General features: G+C 37.6%; 1 protein-coding gene across 4 annotated transcripts in view; it reads right to left on the minus strand.

The window, feature by feature from the left end:
• ZFAND6 (zinc finger AN1-type containing 6) overlaps positions 1 to 26,609 on the minus strand; it is a 93,199-nt gene that overhangs the window by 39,342 nt on the left and 27,248 nt on the right. Inside the window, exon 2 of one of the 4 annotated variants that reach the window (XM_043982676.1) lies at positions 26,270 to 26,316. The exons of the other annotated variants lie outside the window; for them this stretch is intronic. Coding sequence (XP_043838611.1) covers positions 26,270 to 26,284 — 15 coding nt within the window. The 5' untranslated portion in view covers positions 26,285 to 26,316. The remainder of the gene's footprint in view (positions 1 to 26,269; positions 26,317 to 26,609) is intronic. 4 annotated transcript variants of the gene reach the window in all.

The following is a 26,609-nucleotide window of genomic DNA, read 5'->3' on the forward strand; positions in this document are numbered from 1 at the left end:
AGCACTGGCCCTGGATTCAGGCCGACCTGAGCTCAAATCTGACCTCAGACACTTGACACTTACTAGCTGTGTGACCCTTGGCCAAGTCACTTAACCCTCAATACCCAGAAAAAACAAACAAAAAAACTGTTTAAGTAGGTGGGAGAGGATAGAACCGAGAACACATGTAGAAGGGCTGGCTGGCCTTGGCAGAACCATCTTTTTCAGAAAGTGGGGGGGAAAGGGAGAAAGAGGAAGAAATCAAGAGTTCTGTGTACAAAGGGAAGGAGAAAAGAGTGTGCTCATACCAAAATGGACTCAATTTTTTCTTTTCAATAAAGAGGCAAGGTCCTCAGTTGGAGAAGGGGAAAGGAGAAGATGTAGAAGACTTGATAGGAGAGATTTGAAATAGCTACTATAGGAAGTAAGATAAGCAATCAATTAGGGAGGAAAAAAGGACTGCCTTGCTATATAGTAAGGACTGAGGTTGGATAATAGCTATTTGTAATGACTGGGTCAATACAGTTCTTTTTTTTTTTTTTTTTGGTGGGGCAATGGGGGTTAAGTGACTTGCCCAGGGTCACACAGCTAGTAAGTGTCAAGTGTCCGAGGCCAGATTTGAACTCAGGTACTCCTGAATCCAGAGCCAGTGCTTTATCCACTGTGCTATCTAGCCGCCCCAATACAGTTCTAAGACTTACTCCAGCTTTGTTCACCAGCTCCTAGGTAGGAAAAGACTACAAAGGTGATATAAATAATACAGGGCTGTGGTTTGGCAAGACAAGAAAGGCAATATTATAGGCACAAAGGAGCTAGAGCAGAGAACAATGTAGAGCTGAAATGGCTAATTACTGGGTCATGGTCAAAGACAGAGCAAAGGGAATTCAGACAGGGGTAATGGCCTAATAAAATCCTAAGAAGTAGAGAGAATGGAGGTATCAATAGCACAGGTGAAGCCTAGGGAGGGAGGTAGAATGACAAAGCTGTGGACAGGTAGCAGAATGTAAGCATTTCTAATTAGCGAAGTAAGAACACTGGTGGGATTTAGTGAGATCTAGCTTATGACTATTTCTGTGAAAGGCTGACATAGAAACAGGTAGTATACTACTGTACTTGAGGAGGTGGAGGAAAGTGAAGGTTGGGTAGAGTTTGAGAGAGCATGTACATGGATCCAGTAGAAGGGCAGGAATTAGAGAGATGATGTTGAACCAGATGCTGAACTCCTTGGGATAGAAAGTAGAATGACCTGGGGGTCAAGTTATTACAACTACTGTAAATTGTGATTAGGTATAAATTTCTGAGTGGATTTCAAAAGAGGAAAGCTAACATAGTACAGGAAGTAAAGGGAGACTGGAAGTAAGAAGGTAAATGAGGAGTATTCTTCCCCTCGAAGACCAATGTGATGGGATGGAGTTGGGGGTGTGCAGTACTGCCAGTGACAAAAAGAATAGTGAAGGGTTCTGGTTGAGTGAAGGCTGATAGATGGAAGGACTATCAGAGGGCAGAGAAATTTGTTCACTATGGAATTCTAGAGGGCACTGTGGTCTTCTCACCCTGAAACATCTTGCCACACCTATAGCCCCTCTCCCATTGTTGAGTCCTCCCAGAAATTCTACTTTGAAGAGCCCCAGGCCAGACAACTTTCATTCCTCTCTTGGTTTTGCGGACTCCCACAACCTCTCCTTTCCTACACTGGGAGCCACCTCCAGCCCTCCTTTCCCCAAACCTCCCATGACTTTTCAGTTTCCTTTTATGTGCAGTCTTCCCATGTTAAAGTGTAAGCTCCTAGAGGGCAAAGACTTTCTATTTCCTTATATTTATATCCCCGGAGCTCAGCACAATGTTTGGCACAGAGTAAATGCTTACTGACTGACACAGTAGAAGGAACGGACAGAATCGGACTGGGTCATGGTTAAATGGCCTAATTATCTTTTCAGTAATGAGGCAAGATCCTCACGTAAAAGAGTAAAAGTGAGAGGAATGGAGATGACAGAAAACTCAAATGGTAGTGGGGAAGGGAAGTGTAGCTTATTACTTATGAAGAGTGTGAGGAAAAGAAATTTAAGTCATAATAAGGTAAATAGTGGGTCACAGATGAGAGAAGTTCAGTCTCCAAAGGATGTTGCAAAAAACAGAACCTGTGTGTATGTTCCTTCACCTGAGTGGCTGGTGGAAATTGGTAGTAGATGATCAAGAGCCAAAAAAAATAATACTCCACAACACTAATAGAGATTGCAAATTAAAAGAACTTTGTTTAATGCAATGTGAAGGCCAAAATTGGAAAACAACATACACAGTAAGTAGAGCAATGTAAATTACAAGAACCACACACAAAACAACTGAAATTGAATGTTGCAAAATTATTAAGAATTTAGAAAGAAGAGATATAAGAGGGTACCCCCACCCCACTCAAACCCATACTTTTCAGAGGTGGGAACATTGTATACAACACCAGATTTTTTTCAATGTTAACTGATTTTGCTGAATTTTTTTTCTGTTTTCTTGCTTTTTAAAATTTTTTAAACTTAGTTGTGAGAGGGATAAAAGGGAAAGTGTAGGCAATGTAAAAACAAAAGATATATACATATATATGGGTACATGTTTGTAAACACATGCATGTGTATATATCTATCTAGCCTGGCAAAGTTTGGAGAATTAGTTGCAAAGTTGAAAACAAGCAAAAGGCAAAGACATTCTTCTGATTCCTCCTTGCCAAGTAAGTGAGCCAGGTAAGTTCTTTCAAGACTATGCCTTTATGCTCCCCCCAGAAGTATTTACGTCCCCTGCTACTTCTACCTACTCCCAACTCCCCCATCCCTCTTCTAGTAAAAACCAGAGATTCCCAGGGGTGCCTGTATGGAGTCTATGGAACACCTGAATTTGGTTCAGAAAAACAAAACAAAATTCAGGTGCAGTTTTGTTCTGCCTTTTGGGAAATGTCAAAAATTATCAAAACCCTATGGTTCGCTCTTACTTTTTAGCCAAGTCCCTCCCTAAGCAAGAATGGCCTTACCAGGTATAATAGGACCAAGTATATATATCCTTCTGTCCTGGTTTTTAATTCATGTGTATTCCTTATTATTAATTAAAGTCTTCCATTACACTACCTCCCCATGGCTGAAATTAATTTACAGACAGGCATCATGAAATTATGATCAATACTGGGTTTTATATGCACCACAATAAAAATCAGAAAATAGAAAAAGCTTTAAGAAATAGAGAAAATTATATGGAAAGTACAAGGAAGATAGATGGGAGAGAGTTAAATCGTGTGCAGTTCTCACAGAGATGGTTACAGTTGTCAGTCTCAGAGTGTTCTAGACAGCCTCCATTAGCCATGGAGTAAGATTACCTAATGAGCAGATGCTTGACCACTGGAGCTTAGATATTAGTCCTCACCTCTCTTTCAGATTCTCTCTGATTCTCTGCCATTGTTGTCACTGAACATGTTCCTGCAAATTTCCTGCTACTAGACATTATTATAGCCACTGCCCTCTAAGACACAGAATTGCAGAAAACTTCCTCTAGCCTAGCATTCACAAGAGTCTTCTTTAGTCCATTCCAGAATGGGAAGAAACCGCTGTCTGGAACTACATTTCCCAGGAAGTCATAGGTTTCAGAACTTTTCCTCTGGTTCATATAGAAAAGCCTGAAAATCTAGTTATATAATAAACCACAAGTTTATCTTATATTCTTTATATTTTAGTTAGTTGGTAGATTGTTAAGAAAAGGTCTGGGGGCAGCTAGGTGGTACAGTGGATAGAGCGCCGGCCCCAGATTCAGGAGTACCTGAGTTCAAATCCGGCCTCAGATGCTTAACACTTACTAGCTGTGATCCTAGGCAAGTCACTTAACCCCAATTGCCTCACCAAAAAAAATAAATAAATAACTAAAAAGAAATGGTCTGTGGGACAGAACCAAGATGGTGGGATGAATTCTCCCAACATTCCCACTTAAAAATAACATTTCAAATCCAATTATGGAACAGCAGAGCCAAGAAAAGGTCTGGGGTGAGACATTTTTTCCAGCCTAAGACAACGTAGGAGATGGCAAGAGTGATCTGTGACACCAAGGTGGGGGCCAGCCTGGAGTGCGAGCAATGGCAGCATCAGTAGTGAGCCCTGGAGGCTGCTGCAACAGTAGCAGCAGTGGCTTCAGGAACTCCTGACCCAGACACAAAAAAGGGGATTGGATTACTCAGAAAGATTACAAGGGACCCTTTGTTGGCACTAGGTGCAGGACCTAGAGTTGTTTGGCAACTAACTCTATGGTCCATACACAGTTCTAGGTCACAGTTCCAGGGCAGAGAAGTGCCTGTGGTGGGTCACCAAGTATAAATATAAAGAGTATTTCCATAAAATTTTGTCCACCTTAATTTTCACGATTAGCAATTTGGCTATTTCTCCAATTTCTTAATTAGGAAAGATACTGAAAAGATATAAGAAAGCAAATTCCAAAACTATTTAATAATCCATCAGACGTGTACTGGTTTGCTGTATAAAACAAATCATCAACAACTACTACAGCATCCTGAGAACTAACATGCTAGAACTGTTTAAGTACCATGGAATTCACTATAGAAACAATAAGCCTTATACCAGCTGTCCCATTTTTCTGCATGAAAGGTACTCCTAGATGAAGTCCAACTGGCTCCAAGTCAATCACAGAAGCAACGTGGTGTGATGCCATTTTTTTTTTGGCGGGGCAATTGGGGTTAAGTGACTTGTCCAGGGTCACACAGCTAGTAAGTGTCAAGGGTCTGAGGCCGGATTTGAACTCAGGTCCTCCTGAATCCAGGGCCGGTGCTTTATCCACTGCGCCACCTAGCTACCCCAATGATGCCATTTCTTAAAATGGTGATAAGAGCTTCAAAACTCTCTCTTTAAATCCAATAGCATCATAAACCACATCATAATCCACCAGTGTGACTAGATCTTAAAGAATTGCACAGCAATTTTCAGGCTGAGAGTCTTTCTGGATTACAGGACCAATTTTCCTTAAATAATCCCAAATTCTCAGATTTAAACATTTATCTACTGGTTCATAGTAAAAGAGGGAACAAGAATCAAGATAAATATTAGCTGAAACTGTATTCAATTCACTACAGCTATACCTACCTACATGTGCTCCTGAAAACAGTGTATTATAAAAAAGTTGGCTATGTAAGGCTTCACCTAGAAAGTTCCAATGAAGTCTCAGCAAAGTGACTTTGACAAGGTAAGAAGTGAAAAGGTTATGCTATATATATATATATATATATAGATAGATAGATAGATAGATAGATAGATATAGATATAAATATATATATAAATGGAGGGGAAAAGAATTCAAAAAAGGTGATACTCAAAAATACTCAAAAGTAAATTGGTTTAAAAAAAAAAAAAGGCTTATGGGTAAAGATTGGCCACAAACTATGGGACATCTCAAAGCCAGAAAAGGAAGAGAGAGCCCAGATCAAGAAGGAGCACATATTTAGTGCTGGAAAGCCATTAACTTCTACCTCCTTACTTTATAGATACAGTAACTAAGGCTCAGAAAGGTTAAATGACTTGCCCAGGATCACACAGCAAGTAATTGAGGCAAGATTCAAACAAGTCTAAACTCCAAGACCAGGGTTCAATCTCTTGCCTGTACCACCTAACAGTTGAGCAAAATCAAGAGAACCCCAAAAGCATGGATTTAGAAGACTACAGAGATGGCTGTTTTGATGCAAAACGGTCATATATAAAACCAAACAAGAAAAACATAATTTTCTCCCAAAGTACAGAGTAAGAGTTTGCTAATCATCCTAGCTGGGGAGAAAACTGGCAAATACTACACAACTAAAACAAACTTTGGTTAGACCATGTTCATCTAGATGAAGTAATAAAATAACACGTGCAATTTACCTACCTGAATGGCTAATGTAACATGTGATGTACTCTGGGTCTTAATTTAATTTATAACATAAGGAGGGTTAGAGCAGCAGATCTCTAAGGTCCCTGGAAGCTCTAAGTATTTCATATCTCACAATGTTTGGAAAGAACTGGGTTAGGTTTGTGGTACAACTGTTGGATGAGGAGGAGGAGGATTATCATTTTTATTACTGTTAGACTTGGGATACAAACCCAGTAGAGAACAATCAGACTCAACTTCTCAAGATTTCAATATGATATTGTAGGGAAAGATAATAGACAAAAACCATGAAATAAGGGAAAATGTGATAAGAGTAATAGAAAATAAGAAGTCAGAGCAAAGGCTTAATGGAAAGAATAAGGTGGGCCTCGACAGAAGAGAGCTAGAAAAAACATGAAAAAGCACAGCCAGGCAAGGAAACTTTATTCCAGACATGGGAGATAGTATAAACAATGGTAAGACAATTGGAAAAGGCAAAACAACAATGGTAAAAACTGAGTGGTCCAATTTGGCTATGACAGTGCAAGATAGTATAAAAGTATAATATATAGTATATGATAGTATAAAAGGGTGAAAATATATGTATGAGGGTAGGCTATGAAGGACCTCAAATGTCAAGATAATGAATTAATTTATATTTACACTGGCAAAGCCAAAGAGCATCTTTTAATAGAGATGACATTTCCAAACTAGTACATTATGAAGATTTGTTCAACAGTAGTAGATAAGATAAACTGGAAAAGTAATCAATTAGAGAAGCAATTTCTTAAATTCTTTTTGTTTCATGGGCCCCCCTTTGACAGTCTGGTGAAGCCTATGGACTCTTTCAGAATAATGTTCCCATAAATTGAATATCAAATTCTAGAGCATACTAGAAGAAGATAGGTATAAAGAATAGGTTAAGTTGGGACAGCTAGGTGGCGCAGTGGATAGAGCACCGGCCCTGGAGTCAGGAGTACCTGAGTTCAAATTCGGCCTCAGACACTTAACACACACTTACTAGCTGTGTGACCCTGGGCAAGTCACTTAACCCCAATTGCCTCACTTAAAAAAAAAAAAAAGAATAGGGTAAGTTAAATTAATGTATCTTGAAAAGGGCAGCAAAAGTGTATGTAATTAAAACTGAAAAATGGCGGGGGGGGCGGGGGGGGGGGGCACCTGTTAGGTGACACAGTGGATAAAGCACCGGCCCTGGATTCAGGAGTACCTGAGTTCAAATCCAGCCTCAGACACTTGCTAACTGTGTGGCCCTGGGCAAGTCACTTAACTCCCACTGCCCTACAAAAAAAACACAAACAAAAAACAAAACTGAAAGACAGGATGGTTTGAGTTGTATGGGTAGGGTGGAAGAAAGATTCTATTTGTACACTTATATAGACTGAAAAAGCAAAAGGTAAAAAGAATAACAAAACAGATTCAAGAAATTTAGATTTCAAATGGGTAATGTGAGGGTGAACTCAGCAATACAACTTTAAGAGCTTATATGATAAGGAGGTTGGTCAATTACAGGAAGGAGGGTCTCACAAATATAAAAATATTTATACCTTCTCTGAACAGACAAAAAATTGAGGAAAAAAGTATGGGTCCATCAAGTAGGGAATGACTGAACAAGATGCAGTATATAAATGTCATGGAATATGTGCTCTAGGAAACAATGAATACAAAAAACTGAAAGAATAAATAAAAACGAGTTAGGAAAAGTATGGGAAGTCTTGTACAGAATCAATGGAGCAGAACAAGAAGAAAAATTTATATAAATGATGATTGCAACATAAAGATGAGACAAGCCATTATAGAATTTAGAGCAAAGATAATCAGTTTCAGATCATACACTCTGTTAAGAAATGATAAATATAAGCATAGAATACATTATGTGTTCTGTTACAATTGCTGTATTTGAACTTTTGGTGGGGGGGCAATGGGGGTTAAGTGACTTGCCCAGGGTCACAGAGCTAGTAAGTCAAGTGTCTGAGGCCGGATTTGAACTCAGGTACTCCTGAATCCAGGGCCAGCGCTTTAACCATTGCGCCATCTAGCTGCCCCCGGTATTTGAACTTTTTAAAGGGAATGTAATCTAGAAGATAATATTGGGAAATATATTGTGTCAAAAATCAATTTTTAAACTTTTTCTTTCATTAGAAAAAAAGATTTTAAAAGGCCTATCAAATTATGATAAAGAAAATCAAAGAGAAACAACATGTGTCTTCAACTAGCCTAGGTCTATATACAAAAAACACCACTACCCATGGGCACAGTGAAGTCAGGATGAACAGAGAAGTAAACCAGTTGGAAGCTTGTGAGTATTCACACCTTAAATATTCCAGGGATATTACCAAGGCTGCAGTGCAGGGGAAGAGAGGGTAGCACCCAGTGGGGGGAAAACTCAGATTTCTGATGGGTTCTGAAGAACACAGGATGATTCTGACTAGGATATGAGATGGGGATACAGGTTTGCCAGAAGTTTGAGGGAAAGGGAAGAGCAAAGTCCCAGACCTCTGAAGACTGTAGCACTGTTGACTCTAGGTGAAAGGGAAGCAGGGAAACAGGGAATGAAACTGGACAGCAAAAAGAATGAAGACCTAAACGGATACCATGCAAGAAGATGGAAGGTGTAGAGGCTGGCTGCTCCACCAACAAAGTCCAAATCAGAGACTGAGGCTAGATAGTTTAAAAAGAAAACAAAGATTATAGATCAAGAGACACCCAAGAGGTAAACTCCCAAAGAGTAACTTCCTAAGTACAAGTCCTCAGAGAAAATAAGAAAAGTACTTATATGAAATCAAAGAAGAAAAAAATACAAAACAGCTCTAAAGAAAAAAAATCGGAAGGAGAATAAACAGTTTAGAATAAGATAAGAAACAACTCAGAGATTCACTGGAAAATAGAATAGAGCAAGTTTAAATCAATGATTCCAGGAAAAAAAGAAACACAAAATCAAAAGGCTGAAAAAATTGAAAATGAAATATAACTATGATACATAACAAATGACCTGGAAAGGAGTTTAAGAAAAAAAAAATTTAAATCACTGAACTCATCAGAAACAATTAAACTCAATAACCAAGTGTTTGATGAATCTGGAAGCATAAATTACCTAGGAATTCCCTATCTGAAAAGAATGGCTAGGAAAACTGGAAAGCAGTCTGACAGAAATCAGGCTTAGGAAATATATTATAATCCAAAATTCATTAAAAATGGATACATGTTACAGGAAGACTCATGTGGGGCAGGGGAAGGGAATGGAACAAAGTAGAAGACAACAGGCCTCTCATAGGTATGGGTAAAGGGTGAATTCTCAACCAAATAAATATAAAAAATAAAAACAGTAATTTTGGTTGAACAAAACTAGTGCCTCTAGTATAAGGGAAGAAATTACAAGGAAAATTTTTTGTAGTGTAGGTATTAATTGCTCTTTGAATATTTGATCACTCCAAAAACCTCCAAATAATGCCATAGGACAATTCCTGGAGCAGCAAAACCCAGAAAAGAATGGGCTGAGATCATTTTCCAGGCAAAGACAACTTCAAAGGTTGGCAGGAAGGAGCTGCTGTATGGAGGCAGAAGTGGAGCTCAACCCCACAGTCAAACTGATACAAATCTAGTCCCAGGCAAGCGGAGCCAAGGAAAGAGACCCCCAGAGCCTCTGAATCAGCTGCAGCGCCAGTGTCATGTGGAACTAAGCTCATGGTCTGGTGAGAGGGCTGAGGGTTGGCCAAGGGGAGATTACAGGGGTCTCTACTGGCACTGAGGCAGAACGTGGGGTTTTCACTCCTGCTGGGAACCAGGAAGTAGGCTTGAGTGGTGGTGGCCCAGATGGGGAAGGGGCTCATTGGAGCAAACAACCACAGCACACAAAGTTTTGCTATCTGGTTAATTAGCAAGTTGGCCTATAGGGTTATCTAAGGACCAGGGAACCTGCCTCTCCTTAAATCTTTGAATATTTGATTCGATTTACTTGTAAATCTACTTGATCTAAGAGTTCTTTAGTAGTTTGTTAATGGCTTGTCCAATTTCTCTGATATTGAACTGTTGAAGATCTCAATGTCTTCTCTTAATTTGGTATTTACAAAGGGTGTCCCCAGACTTTGTAGACCTCCTATATACTGATAATGTTCAATTCTTTAAATTCTCAGGTTTTCCCCCCCATATTTAATGGTTAAATAGTAGTTTTTCCTTTTTATTTCCTTTCCATTCTACATGCATTTCTTATTCAATTTCATGCTAGTAAAATTAACCTCTTTTTAAAATTCCAATTAGCCAATGGTCTGTCAATTTTAGTACTTTTAAAAAATCTAGTACTTTTTAAAAAGTAGGGGCAGCTAGGTGGCGCAGTGGATAGAACACCGGCCCTGGGATCAGGAGGACCTGAGTTCAAATTCGGCCTCAGACACTTAACACTTACTAGCTGTGTGACCCTGGGCAAGTCACTTAACCCCAATTGACTCAGCAAAAAAAAAAAAAAAAAAAAGGCAACTAGCTCAGTTTTATTTACAACTTCCAAGAATTATGTGCTACTTTTAGTGTTTGTCTATTTTCCAATTTTTAATTGCACGTTTGATTCGTATACATTTGTGTGTGTACTATAGATTCCTATCTATAACTATGTATATAGCTAGCTATATCTGATAAAGTCTATGTATCATCTCACAACAAAATATTCCTTAATAAAAGAAAGAAACAAATCATACAACTCTAAACTGGGATTAAGTCGCAACCTGAATAATGAGGTAAAAGAACAAAGTATGGAATAAATAACAATGTCGAACTGAATGATAATCAGATAACCTTTCACACACCTTCTAAAAGAAACTCCCAACTGAGAACTTCTAGGAACACCATACCCAAAGTCCAGAGATTGTAAAGGCAAAGAAAATAAGTTATTTAAAGCAGACATAAATAAAGAGTTCAAGTTCCAAGAAACCAAAGACAGGATCATACAAGATTAGGAACTACTAATAAGAACAACAGAATGTTATTCTAAAAAATAAAAGCTTACACGCAGGAAAAACTTATCTACCAAGCCTGAGTATTTGGCGGGGGCGGGGGGATTTTATATCTTATTTATATCTTGAACGGAAATGGACCAGAGCTGAGTAAAAATGTTGAAATATAAACAAAAGTCACAACAAATCAGGAAAGGTAAGTATGTTTGGAAACTGCAAAGGGCCAAATGAACTGTAACTTGTCATAAAATGAGAAATTGTCCCTTCAGAATCCTAAAGATTAAAGAGGGAGTTAATTAAAAAGACAAGTGTGTGGGGGGAATTTGTTCTTTTAAGCAACTAATAAAAAAATGAAAAGGGAGGGGGAAAAGGAATACACTGGTAAAGAAATGAGGAAGAAAAGAGAAGAATGTAGTGTTGTTTTTTTTTTTTAAATTAGGGTGTACAAAGATAAGAATACAAAATATGGAGAAAGAAATGAGGGGGCAGGTATCATATGACATCATGGATCATAGAACTGAACAAAGGAAGGATTTGTTTTTTAAAATTAGACCTCCTTATTTTGTCTAAACAAGAAGTATTCACAGCCTCAATTCCACTAAAGACAGATCTGCACACAAACTTTGAACTGCTATTTCTGGCTTGGCCTAATTTTCCCCTCCTTTGGCAAAATGGTACTCTGGAGACCAAAAGAAATCAAGAGATGCACTAGTCTCATCATCCTCAGTAACCCGGGTTTGAGAAGTATCTGCAGCCCCTCCACACACACACTTAGAGTTTACAGTAGAAATACATTTAATTCAGCAGAGGGAAGGTAGGTTAGGGATGCCATAGTCATACACAAACTTCAGCTTCAGAGGGTGGTGATAAAATGAGGATTAATAAGAATGTGTAAAACCAGTTATCAGGGACTTATAACCAGGTGAGAATCAGAGGGGTCAGTGTTGCTCATATTCCTTCTCTTTCACCACCTTCTTCTTTGTGAAGCTCCATCTTCTCCCTTTTCTTCACCTTAAAATCCCTTGATAACATCTCACATTCTCTCTCCTCTTTTTCCACAATTTCTGTCAAAGACACACTGAGCTTTTACAATGGCATCTGATTTTGTCTGGTATTATTTCTCCAGTAGTTTGAATCCTTGATGACTATCTCTTTCCCCCTTCTCTTGAATTTGCAAGGTATCAACTAGTTTCTTCTGTATTGCCTTCCAACATAACCAAGTTTCTAATCCCTTAAAAAAAAAAAATTCAACTGACCATCCTCCAAAAGCTATCAATCTCTCTCTCTCATCTCTTTCTCAGCCAAATTCCTTGAAAGAGCCACTTTCACAATGACTCAAAACTTGATCACAAAACTGAAAACATTCATTCCAAAGTAATTAATAATTCAAAGTAGGGGGCAGCTAGGTGGCGCAGTGGATAGAGCACCAGCCCTGGATTCAGGAGTACCTCAGTTCAAATCCGACCTCCCACACTTAACACTTACTAGCTGTGTGACCTTGGGCAAGTCACTTAACCCGATTGCCTCACTAAAAAAATAAAATAAAATAAAATTCAAAGTAATCCATTTGCTTAAAAGCAACATTTCTGTGCTAGAATGTCTTTTCTTCTCCCTCTATACAGGTAAGTTCTGATTAGTACAACTAATGAATCCCCCAAAGTGGTTGCATGTATTCAAATTCAAATTATTCAAAGTTAAAATTATATAAAATGTGGTAACTGGTTCCAGCCCAATGGAAATATGTAGTGTGAATTCAAAAAATGTGATCACTTCATATCATAAGGATTCATCATTAGCACCCAGATGTGCAACTTTGTTTAGTGATCTCATTAGCTTCTATGGATTCAATTGTCATCTCTATGCAGATCGATTTAGGTCCTAGCCTCTCTCCTAATCTCCAGATTTGTACCTCCAATGCTTATTGGACATCTCAAATTGGATAACTTAGATATATGTTAAACTCAGTATATCCACAGCTGAATTTTTTTTTGGGGGGGGGGGAGGGCGGGTATGTAGAATACCTTTTCCTCTTCCTAATTTTTCTGTTGCTGTGGAGGGCACAACCATTCTCCCAGTCAAACAAGATCAAAATCTAGGTGTCATTCTTAACTTCTTACTTTCACTCTCTTATCTAGGCATTCTAAACTCTGCTATCAAACTGACCTTCCTGAAATTCATTATTCAAATTTAGATGGAGAAGCATTTTTGCCTAGGTCACCTACCATATCTCCTCCAAAACAACCTAGAAACAATGCCAGACCAAATTCTGAACAAAAAAAAACAAGAAAAAATCACAACGATTCATTTTTCTCATTCAGGGCAGCTTAGGAAGACAGAATTAAGAGTTCTAAGGACACTGGAATAGGGTATGTCTACAAACACAGCACAGCAGTGTCAGCAGAAATGGGAATGCGAAGCATTCCAGTAACTAGGGAAAGGGAACCAAGATAAGAGCATCAGAGCAAGAAGTACCAGAGAAGAAAAAGATGGCAGGAGACTCCTGAATTAGTGCTAGGAGTAAGAATGGGTTCCAAATGGCAAATCTTGTCACCTATTAGACAGTTTCAGGTCATATTTCCAGGGCAGAGAAAAGTGTTTTTGAGCAAACAGGTACTAGCTATGTAATTAGCAAGGAACAAATTCTATAAACTTAGCTATGTGGTTGAGCCCAAAAGCAGATCAGTGACTCATTCAGCCCTACATGTAGGACACTGCAGTGGAATAACCACAGGAGCAGACTTAGAGCAATGGGGAGCCAGCAGTTCAGTTGCTTTAAATCTTGCAAAACCTCTCAGCAGGCTACCAGTGACAATACCAGTCTACTGAAACTCAACAAACAAGCAAACACATCCAAACCTGGATCAGGAATTTGTAGGGGTCAGACTACAAGGACAAGGGCAGCTAGGTGGTGCAATGGATAAAGCACTGGCCCTGGATTCAGGAAGACCTGAGTTCAAATCTGGCCTCAGACACTTGACACTTACTAGCTGTGTGACCCTGGGCAAGTCACTTAACCCCTATTGCCCCGCAAAAACAAACAAACAGACTACAAGGACAGTGAACATACCTCTTCTTGAATTATCTAACTCTGAATGCACCAGAAACTTCCAGGAATATTATAGCCAAAATGCAGAGCTCTCTGATCAAGGAGAAAATACTGAAAGTAGTCAAAAAGAATTCATTTGCCACAGAGCCACAGTCAGGATTACATAAAATTTAGCTGCTGCCACCTCAAAGGAATAAAAGGTTTGGTATATTCAGGAAGGCCAAGGATCTAGCATTACAACCAACTATTATTTTTTGTATAATAGCTTACTTAGAGAACCCTAGAGAGTCAACTAAAAACCTGAGGGAAATTATTAGCAACTTCAGGAGGTTGCAGGATATAAAAAATAAATAAATAAACCCACGCAAGTCATCAGCATTTCTGTATATTACCAAAACAAAACAAAAAACCAAACTGGAAAAGTCAGAATAAGAAATTCCATTTAAAATAACCATAGAGAGTAAATATTTGGGAGTCTACCTAAGACACATACAAGAAACATATGAACATAATTACAAAAGATTATTCATGCAAAAAGAGACAGATCTAAATAACTAGGAAATATTAACTGCTCATGTATAGGATGAGCCAATTTAATAAAAATACTACCTAACAGTAAATACTACCTAAATTAATTTACTTATTCACTTCCATACCAATCAAACTACAGAAAAATAATTTTAAAGTGTTGAAAAAAGAGCTAACAAAATTCATCTAGAGGGAAAAAAAGGCCAAAGAATATTGAGGGAATGGGGGGGGAAACCACAGAAGGAAAAATCTAGCAGTACCAGATCAAAACTACACTACAAAGCTATAAGCATCAAAACCAAATTGGTGGGGTAGCTAGATGGCGCAGTGGTTAAAGCACCGGCCCTGGATTCAAAAGGACCCGAGTTCAAATTCGGCCTCAGACACTTGACACTTACTAGCTGTGTGACCCTGGGCAAGTCACTTAACCCCCATTGCCTAAAAACAACAAACAAAAAAAAATTTGGACTGGATAACAAATAGAGAGGGTTATCAGTGGAACAATAGATCAGGTACACAATCTATAGGTGCAAATGAGCACAATAATCTAGTGTGTGATAAAGTCAAAGATCCCAACTATCTGGGCAAAAACTCACCATCTGACAAAAACTGTTGGGAAAATGGTCTGGCAGAAATTAAGCATAAACCAACATCTTACACCACACAGTAAGCTAAGCTCAAAATGGGTAGATGATTTAACCAGAAAGGGTGTTATCCCAAACAAATTAATAGAGTAAAGAAGAAATCTGAATAGAGAAGAAATTAGCTGTCAGAGTTATAGATGTGGGAAGAGATTGACCAAACAAGAGATGGAGTTTACAGTAAGTAAAATGGATCATTGTGATTACATAAAGTGGTTTGGGGTTTTTTTGGGTTTTTTTTTGGGGGGGGGGGCAGCGCGCGGCATTGCACAGGGCAATGAGGGTTAAATGACTTGCCCAGGGTCACATAGCTAGTAACTGTCAAGTGTCTGAGGTCACATTTGAACTCAGGTTGTCCTGAATCCAAGGCGGGTGGTGCTTTATTCACTGCGCCACCTAGGGGCCCTTGACTACATAAAGTTTTGCACAAACAAAAATAATGCAGCTAAAAATTAGAAGAAAAGCAGGAAATGGGGAAGAAATTTTTATAGCAAGTTTCTTTGACAAAGGTCTTCTAAAATGTATGGTAATATATTCAAATTTTCCAAAATAAAGAGACATTCTATGAATGGGCAGTTTTCAGAGGAAGAAGTCAAAACTATCAAGTCATGAAAAAATGCTCTAAATCACTGTTAGAGAAATGCAAATTACAACATCTCTGAGGTACACTACCTCATATCCATCAGATTATCTAACGTGACAGAAAAGGAAAATGACAAATGCTTAAGAGGATGTGGGAAAATATGTAAATTACTGCACTGTCAGGGAAACTGTGAACCAGTCCAACCATTCTGGAAAGCAGTTTGGTACTATGCCCCAAAATCATTGAACTATAAATAGTTTTTCAGCCAACAATACCATGAGTAGATTTATACCTTAAAGAGATCAAATAAATAAAGATTCATATGTACACAAGAATATTTACAGCAACTCTTTTTCTGATAGCAAAGAAGTGGAAATTATGGGGAAATTTCAACTGGTGAACGGCTAAAGAAGATAAGGTATATGAATGTGATGGAATACTATCGGGATAAGAAATGATGAAGAGGATGATTTCAGAAAGATCTAGGAATATAAACTGCTGCAAAATGAAATGAGAACAATTTATATATTAACTGCAATACTATAAAGATAATCAACTTTGAAAGACTTAGTAACTGATCAACACAATAAGTCACCACAATTCAAAAGGACTCATGATGAAACATGCTATCTTCCTCCAGATAGAAAACTGATGGACTCAAAGAGTACAGGTAAAATTGTATTTTTTCTTCTTTTTCTTGGCCCTCCCTCCCCCTTTGGACGGCATAAGTGGGGACAGACATGGCTAATACAGAAATGTTTTGCAAGACTATACATATTTGTAACAAGCCCGAGCCCCCACCTTCTCAATGGAAGGAAAGGGAGAGAAATTGGAATTGAAAATAAAATTGAATGTTTTAAAAATTATATTCCTAAATAAAGTATAGATGTGAGTATTATCTAACTCCCACTCCATTCAATTAACTGGAGTGGTATCCAGTGGTACTTCCAAAATCAAATATAAAATCTGTTTGGCTTGTAAAGTCCTTCATAAGTTGGCACCTTCCTGTGTTCTGATGCCTGACTCCCACCAAACTCTGTGATCCAGTGAACAGTCTTGTTACTGTTTGTTGAACACAACAACTACATCTTGCAATTCCAGGCATTTTCATTAAATGCCTTCCATGGCTGAGTTCTTCAACTCTGAATCCTAACTTCAAGTTCCAGGTAAACACTTTCTACAAGAAGCCTTTCAAGATCTGCATGATAATAATGTTAGTGTTTTCCTTCAATTGATTACATTTAGTTATTTGCATACTATCTTTCCCACTCAACTGTAAGCTCCTGGAAAGCAGTCCAGAGCTTAGTACAGGGCCTAGCACATAGCAGGTATTTAATGTTTATTGACTTGACACTGTGCTATACAACAAGACTGGCCTTCTCTATGTTTCTCATTCATGACAATCCATCTCCCAGCTCTGTCTTTGGACTGACCATTCCCCAATGCCTAGACTGCATTTTCTATTGCCTCCTCATCTGATTTCTTCCCTTCTTTTACAAGGCAGTTCAAGTGCCATATTTTGTATGAAGCCTTTCCTGATCCCTCCAACTCCTGGTGTTCTACTTCTCAAATGACCTTGTATATATTTGGATTTATTAACTTTACATTGATACTTCATATAAATATTTACTGCTTCTCTCATTAGAGTAATAAGCACCTTGCTAGGATAAATTGTTTCATTCTTTTTATTCTCAGCATCTAAAATAATGCTTGGTACGCAAGAGGCACTTAAGTATTTGTTCACTGATTTATAAAGAGGAGTGCAGAGGAGCAAAGAAAAAAGGATAGGACAAATGATGGTGAAAATATACAATTAACAATCATAACTGAGCATGGAATAACACCCACAAAATGGAAGAGAATATTAGAATCAATCAATAAATAGAAGCATGTATCATATGCCAGGAACTGTGTTAAAACAGTGGGGATATAAAATTTATATATTTTTATATAAATTTATATAGTTTTTAAAAATGAGGAGATGGAATAGAATTTGTTTTAGGCAAACTCAGAAAAGCAGGTGTAGCAACCATGATCTCAGACAATGCAAAAGTAAAAAATAGGAGAGCTAAAAAGGAAAAACTCATTAGGTCTAAATGCACTACAGAAAAGGAATAACAATATTATATTTGTACCAAATGGCATAGACTCTAAGTACTTAAAGGGAAAGCTAAATAAAATGAAGGAAGAAATGGACAACAAAGCACTAATATTCAGAGACCCCAAGGTACCCCTTTCAGACCCTAGACATTAAAAAAAAAAAGATAAATAAGAAAGTTAAAGTCCTAAATGGAATTTTAGAAAAGCTTGCTACAATAGTTCTCTATAGTGATTGGGGACAGGGGGGCATAATTCTCAGTAGTACCTGGCTCTTTTACAAATAAGAAAAAAAAATTTGACCATAGACTCAGGGAATAAAGAGACCTCACATATTGCAGAAATGCCAAAATATTAAATATTGTTCATGGACACTACAATAGAAATTATAGTCATAAAAGACATTTGAAGAAAGGAATAAAACATAAATGGAAACTAAGTAATTTAATGCTAAGGAACTAATGGATCAAAGAACAAATCATTGAAATAATAAACGATTTCATCAGAGGGAATGATAGGAATAAGATGACAAAGCAAAACATTCGAGATGCAGCCACAGTTCTTATGAAGAAATTTATAGCTCTGAACACTTCTATCAATAAGAGAAGGAAGAGAAAAAGAAAAAAAAACCCTAGAAAATACACACACACACACACAAACGCCCTCACAACCAAAAATGAAATCAGAAAATTAGTGGAGATTAAAACAATAAAAGCAAAAAAGCAAATCATAAGCCAATAGCTGATATTTTTAAATAAGTAAAAACAAAGCAAAAACAAAAATAAAAAAGAATTCACAACAGAGATAATACATGGAACTATTTCCTTCAATAAGCAACAAATGTATAAAGGACCTAGATACAATTGTTTAAACATATCTAGATTAGAATTAAAAGTAGCACTCCAATAACACCATAAAAGATCACCTAATAAGCAAATTAGAGAAGCATGGAACAGGTTAGCTTTCACAATTTTGGATGGGGAAGACAGAGTCCAAAAAGATCTAATATTTATTCATCTATTTATATTTTATTTTATTTTGGAGGTAATCAGGATTAAGTAACTTGCCCAGTCTTCAGGGCCAGTGCTCTATCCACAGAGCCACCTAGTGCCCCCCACCACGATCTAGAGATAAAACAATTTTGATAACATAAAATTGGAGTTTCTGCACAAACAAAATCATTGCAGCTAAATTCAGAAGGAAAAGTTAATTGTGGGAGAGGAGGGGTTGCTGCAAGTTTCTCTGATAAGGGCCCAAAGTCCAAGATATATAGGGATCTGAATTGACTAGATAAGAACAAATATTATTTCCCCCAAAGATATGAACTAGTCAAGGAACATAAATAGACATTAAAAGAAATTCATGTTCCAAGTCACTAATAATAAAAGAAACACAAATTAAAACAACTCTTTAGTTCTACCACTTTACACCCACAGCCTGAAAATGCAGACAAGCAAGACAAGTTTTGAACTGCACCAAACTTCTTATATACTATTTAATAAAGCTATACATAATAGATTCAAAGTTTTATATATCATATTTTTCTGTTCTTTTTATATGGAAACATTCATGCTTGTAAAATTCAGAATAAATATTTTTAAGTGCTTAAATATGTTCAAGATCACAATCTTGGGTATGGTTTCAATGAACAGAATAAATGTAGATTATTTGAAGAAAGGGAAGATGCCGAGTTCTGTTCTGGACATAAGTCTGAGATGATAACAGGGCATTTAAGTGTAGGTGTTGAAATAATCAGTTGGGAAGAATGTCAGGAGTCAGTAAAGAAATGATAAATGAAACCATAGTAATGTTATAAAACTACCAGGAAACTAATTATAAAGGAGAGAACCCTGAAGGACAACCAAACATAAGGGGCAGGATTGAAAATGAGAAGCCAACAAAGGAAAGTAACAGAAAGAGAGGCAAGAAGAGTATCACAATAATTAATAATGTCAGAGGAGATATTAAGAAAGGTTATGATCAAGCTACAGAGAAATCAAAGAAAATGAAGGCTAAAAAAAAGGCCATTAGATTTGGCTTTACAAAGGACACTGTTGACTATAGAAAGTTATGGACAGAAAGATGAAACAGAAACTGCTCAAAGTCTCTAATCCAAACCTGTGAGAGAAACAGGATATGTATATGTATGTGTGTATATATATATATATATGACAATGGAGTATATGTGGAAAAAAGATTGTAGATTTGAGGTGAGAAAATCTGGATACAAATTCCAAATGAGTTTTATGACCTCCAGCAAATTACTTGAACTCCCTGAGTAAATCTGCTTCCTCATATGTAAAATGGAGATAAATACTTGCACTACATTATATTACTTGGTAACCACCTGGATCAAGTGAGATGTTTTACTATGCAAATGCTTTTATCATGACTACCATTGATCCTATAAATATAGTGTTTCTACATGTCTCCTGTCAAACTTTCAGCAGCAGTAGAGGAAGGATTAAAAAAACCCTGGATTAAAAACCTACCTATCCATTTTATCATTTCATTTCCTGCTACTGGAAACTTTGCCTTCTGATGGCTTCAGAGACACCAATATTGTGTTACTTCTGTTATTTGAAACATTACTTCTGACTTCTAGTCTTCTTTCCAACATCCTGATGTGGGTAAGGGTTTTGACCTTGGTTCTCTTCCTACACTCTTTCCTGCCTCTATGCAAATCACTCAAAATTCTAAATCTGCAGTCCTGACCTTTATAGGCCTCCATCAATAACTGGATACAAGACATTCTACCTGAATATTTCTCCAGAATCCAAACTTAAGACATCTCCAAATTGGGTTTATCTTTCCTCCTATGCCATCACTTAGTATCCCACATTCATAACCCTGGGGTTATCTCTGACTCATCACTCATAAAGCATCCCTCTAGACTACTGTAATAGCTTAAGACATGGATTCAGAGTTAGAACCTTAAGAATTCACTTAGCTCAATTTTCTCATCTTATGGATGAGATTCAGAAGTCAACCTCAAGAAGTCTGAAGAAAAAAAGACAGATGACAGCAGTCTTCAAGTATGTTCAGTGCCATTGCCTAGATGATAGATTAGATATGTCCTACTTGTCCCAAGAAAGCAGAGCTAAGAGCAATGAGTAACAATTACAAAGAAGAAAATTTAGGCTTGAGGTAAGGAAAGACTAATGACAAGAACTATTAAAAAAATTGAATGAGGGGCAGCTAGGTGGCGCAGTGGATAAAGCACAGGCCCTGGATTCAGGAGCACCTGAGTTCAAATCCAGCCTCAGACACTTGACACTTACTAGCTGTGTGACCCTGGGCAAATCACTTAACCCCAACTGCCTCACCAAAAAAACAAAACAAAAACCCAAACCCAAAACAAAACAAACAAAACAAACCAAAACAAAAAACTAGATGGGTTGTCTTGTAAGGTAGAGGACATCTAATTCAACCATCCTCACAGATGAGGAAACTAAAGCTCCAAGAGGTTAAGTGACTTGCCCAAGGTCACAAAGCTGTATTACCTTTGATATACAAGGGTATACAGAGCCAGTTTTAGAAATCAAATTCTATGACTCTAGAACCAGTACTTTTTCCACTGCACCATGTTCCTTTTATAGCAGATAACTTCTAATTATGTCCTTGCCTCCCTGACCTCCTAACCCTATTTTGTCATTTTCAAAGATTTAAATCATAGATGGAATTAAGAGGGACTATATTTAAATGTTAGTCCTTCTACTTCCAAGCTAAAGACCACCATCAAATTTCTTAACCTCTTGGACCTTAAGTTTCTTTTTCTACAAAATGAAGTTGCCAAATTGTTCATGTTAACATTTTTTCTCTCAGCAAAGAATTAGAAATAAAGAAGTTTGGCAAAAGATTAAGAAGTAGCTAAATATGGGGCAGCTAGGTGGCTCAGTGGATAAAGCACTGGCCTTGGATTCAGGAAGACCTGAGTTCAAATCCAGCCTCAGACACTTGACACTTACTAGCTATGTGACCCTGGGCAAGTCACTTAACCCCCATTGCCCTGCAAAAAAAAAAAAAAAAAGCAGTTAAATAATTTGTGGTACATGATATGAAATGGAGTATTATACTATAAAAAAACAATGAATGTGAAGAAAGCATGAAAAACTTTCTATAAATTGCTACAAAGTAAACAGCTATCTAAAGTCAATGAATCTAATTTTCAGAAAGCACTTCAGAAGTCATCTAATCCAACTTCCCATGTTACACAGTAATCCCTTTTACATCAGAGAATTAGCCTTGGAGGTCACTTGCTCAAGTTCCCCACCCTGATAAATGAGTACAAAGACACACAACAAAGAAAAAGATAATAAAAGTCTGACCTTGGTTAACAGAAAAAAGGGTACATATGTTAACGATGATGTATAAGATAAAAGACTTGACAACTAAATAGCTAGAAAAGGGAAGAGTAGAGACTATGAGGCTGTGTACAAGCCTAGCTACAAAGGATCATGGATCCTTCAACAGAAATAAGAAGTCTGAAAGAAATGTTTAGGATGAGGGTTGGGGAGGGGACGGAAAGAAGAGATCATCCTTTTGGGACCTGTTAAGTTAAAGATATTGAAAACACACCCATGTGATGTGTTTGTGTTTAGCTGGTGGTTTGCCAATGTGAATCAAACTGATGAATTTATGATGATACACAGATTTTAGTAAGTCATCTGAATAATAAATGATATATTAGCTATCTCCAATGTGCTAAGTGCTAGGAATACAGAAACAAAAATGAAAGTCCTTGCCTGCTAAGAACTTACTTTCTATCGAGGGAGACGGCATATACACATATAACTATACACGAAATTTAAAAATGGTCATTTTTGGAAGAAAAGGAAGAAAGAACTAGCAGCTGAGGAGAAAAACAGGAAAAGTTTCATGTACAAAGTGGAAATACGTGAAATCATGAGAGTTGATAAAATCAACAAGGGGAAAAAATGAAGGAGAGGATAGGGATTTGCCCTTCGGCTCCAAAACCAAGATTTCCATGTGAATATCCTGGCAGCACCTCAAACAATAATATTAGCTTATCCAAAGAGAACTATTAAAAACAACTAAGGATGGGGAGATTAGTGACAAGAAGATAAATTTTAGCTTCATAAAGAAATTTCAGTAATGTCGGATGTTAATGCCTACTTCTTTTACTTTTGTCCACTTTTCTAAGAATGATCTCTAATTGTCAAAGTGGGCCTTTCGGGGGCAGCTGGGTGGCGCAGTGGATAAAGCACTGGCCCTGGATTCAGGAGTACCTGAGTTCAAATCCAGCCTCAGACACTTGACACTTACTAGCTGTGTGACTCTGGACAAGTCACTTAATCCCCACTGCCCCCCCCCCCCCACACACAAAAAAACCCAAAGTGGGCCTTGGTTGCCACATCTTAGGGAGTATTTTTTAGAGATGTTGAGAACTTTATGTAAGGAAATCTCATAGGCAGCCCAAACTCAATATACCATCCAAAGAGAACTCCCCCTAAACTCACACCTTCTAATTTTCCCATTTCTGTTGAAAATATCACTCATCTTCTAGTCACCAAGAGTCACAACCTATGAGTTATCTTCAACTCTTTTTTGTATTTCTTCATGAGGTTTGTAATAACACCATGCACAAATGAAGAAAATGTATATCCTGCTTTTTGTCCCCATTTAATTATCACCAAAGAACCATTATACCTAAACTTTGTATTCAAGTCTTTTGACTTCTTTGGGATTTTGGTGGTTGTTGTTAGATGTATGTATCTCTGAAGTACACTGAGATTTCTCCCAATATTTTAATTTGATTATCTTCTTATCAATACTTTTCCTTTAAGAATTTAGATATTATGGAGCAGCTAAGTGGCGCAGTGGATAGAGCACCAGCCCTGGATTCAGGAGGACCTGAGTTCAAATCCAGCCTCAGACACTTGACACTTACTAGCTGTGTGACCCTGGGCAAGTCACTTAACCCCAACTGCCTCACCAAAAAAAAAAAAAAAAAAGGAAGTTAGATGTTATACTATTCAATGCATGTTTTGACATTGATTCAATGCTTATGTTGCCTTTAAACATGACGTATTTTCCCCACTTATTTTTTTTAATCCAGTATTTTTTTTGTTGTCTTGTCTGAAATCATGATTCGTATGTGTTGGGGGTTTTTTGCTTAATTTGACACACTTTAACTGTGTGAATTTTTAGTGTTTCCATTTGTAAAAGAAAATTAGACTAAATGGCCTCTACTATCTTTTATACAGATCAAAAACAATGATTCTATAATTTCGTGTAAACAACAAAAAGTTGGATTCTGCTTTCTAATCAGTCCTAATTCCCTCCTCCATTTTATGGGTTGATTCATCCCATTCAACTTCACAGTTGTGAGTATATAATTTCCTCCATACTATTCTATTATTTTTCCCCTCTATTTTTGCTTCCCAACTCCCTCCTTAAAGGTTCTGAGAGGAATGTGCTCAATGCTATTTTTTTTTTTGCTCAATACTATTGATCTATATCTGATCCAATCTGTTTCTACTCCACTACTCCTCTTCTCTTCTACTAGTCCGTGATAAGTTCTTACCATTTCTTGCCATCCTTTTATTTTTGAAGGGGAGCTTCAAGATCCATCCTCCAAGGAAAGGAGTTTGTTTTGCTTATGACTAATCTTTCCCTCAAAATACACTACTTCTCAATACCCTCTTTCTCCCAATTCCCTGCTGAGTTTAACATATTTTCACACTAAACTGTGTGTGTATTCAACTTTTTGTCCAATTTGCCTGTTCCACCATCAGCACCTTTGCCCCCATATTTATATAGTCTCTTCCCACACTTAAATTATGTGAAATAAATTCTACCATCTCCTTCCCTCTTTCTTCCCTAGAATTTTTTTTTCTCTTAATGTAATCAAAATATAACAAAACTACTCCCATGTTCTCAGACTTACTGACTCCTTCTATGATGCTTGAGAAAACATTAGGGCTCTCAATGTTTCTTCTCTCCCTATTAGAATACAAACACTTGACCATCTGGAGTTCCTTCCAATTGTTCAAATGTACTTACCCTTCTATGTTTCTCTTGCATCTCAAAGTACCTACTCAGGAATGTTCTCTTCATTAGGGATATTTCAAAATCCTCTATTTCATTAAAGGTTTCACTGTCTGTAGGCAGCTAGGCAGCACACTGGATAGACTACTAGGTCTGGAGTCTGTCTGGCTTGAGTTCAAATCCAGAATCAGACACTTCCTAGATGTTTGAACCTGGGCATTACTACCTGTATCACCCTGAGAAAGTCCCTTAATATGTCTGCCTCAGTATGAAGATGATAATAATAGTACCTACCTCCCAGGATTGTTGTGAGGATCAAATGATTTAATATTTGTAAACTGCTTAGCACAGTGCATGGCACATATTAGGAGCTTAAATGCTTGTTCTCTTCTCCAATCCCCATATCCTTAAGTCTTGGTTTTAAACATTTATCTTTTCTGGAATATGGTCTTCTAAGCTCCCCTCTCCTTTATAGTGGTAGCTGCCAGTTCTTGTGCAATCATTTTGGCTGTGGATCCTTGGTACCTGAATTTTTTCTTTCTGGTTGCTTGTAGGATTCTTCCTTAACCCGAAAGCTCCAGATTTTGACTATGATGTTCACGGAATTTTCTATTTGGGGATTCTTTGAGGTTACTGGTGGCCCACAAAGTGATAGAAAGGGAACCAGAGGCCTAATTAATGAGGCAGTATATGAAAGACTGCCTATAATAAGGTGCTCTGATGCTCACTCTCCATCCTCACAGGCTTTTAAGTCAAAGTGACACAGTTCCAGAAACCCTTGATTAAACCACATCCCCTTGTAATAGCTTTAGGCTCTAGGTGTCCCTGGGCTCGCTATCATCTCCACTCCCCAAGCTGTAAGGCTCCTAAGAGCTATGCTTTGGGACTGGACTATTTTATCTGGACCTCTTCCCTAGTGCCCATAGGCACCTGGCTGTCTCTTAGTGCTAACCTGGCCAGCAAAATGCAGTATGTCTTCTCCTTAAAAGTTCTTGGTCATTTTTCTGTGAGGCACTTAAAAAAAATTTTTTTGTTGGATTAATTGCAATAAAACTGGACAGTTTTTCCTCTACTCATTCAACCGTCTTGAGGCAAATTCATTCTCAACTCTTCATTCTCATCAGCCCGATTCATGTCTAATAATTTGCCATGTTTGTTGTTTGCATCTCAACATTTCCTCTAACACCTACAACTCAAGGCCAGACCCTCATGATTTTTTATCAAATCTGTGTTCCTGCAATAGCATCCTAACTGGTTTCCTTGCATATAGCCTTTCCCCTCATCAAGAATTCTATGGGCTGCTCCTCAAATGATATTACTAAATAAAGATCTAACAATTGCTAGAGAAGCTTCAGGAGCTCCTCATTTTATTTAGAATAAAATGCTAACTCCTGTTTGTCCTTTTAGGAAAGTTTCCTTTAAAAAATCCTATCTTTTTCTTTCAGTTATCACTTTCATTTCTCAATATATCCCTGCCCTATCCAGTGAGCTATCCAAATAACAAAAATAGAAAAAGAAAAAAAGCAGTTTAGCAAAACTAATACATCACCAAATCTGACAGCATATGCAGTTTCCCACATCGGCAGTCTCAAATACCTGAAAAAGAGGGAGGAATGGCCAAGCTTGGTCACTATAATCAATCCGTGAGAAGATCCTCCTTTCTCTACTCACCAGGCTCCAGGAAAGCCCAGAACCTATATGTAACAGTAGAAAGATCTACTACCACCTGTGTGTTCTTTCCCACTGCTTCTTGATGGCTCATATAGCTTGTCTGAAATGAGAGTCAACTCTTCTAGTGATGTAGATCAGAGGTGTCAAACACCAAGATTAAAATGTAATTGGAAAATATTTAACAAAATGAATTAAAAATATAATAGAACATCCATGTT

Source organism: Dromiciops gliroides, chromosome 2 (assembly GCF_019393635.1).
Source record: "Dromiciops gliroides isolate mDroGli1 chromosome 2, mDroGli1.pri, whole genome shotgun sequence".
Taxonomy (NCBI): Eukaryota; Metazoa; Chordata; class Mammalia; order Microbiotheria; family Microbiotheriidae; genus Dromiciops; species Dromiciops gliroides.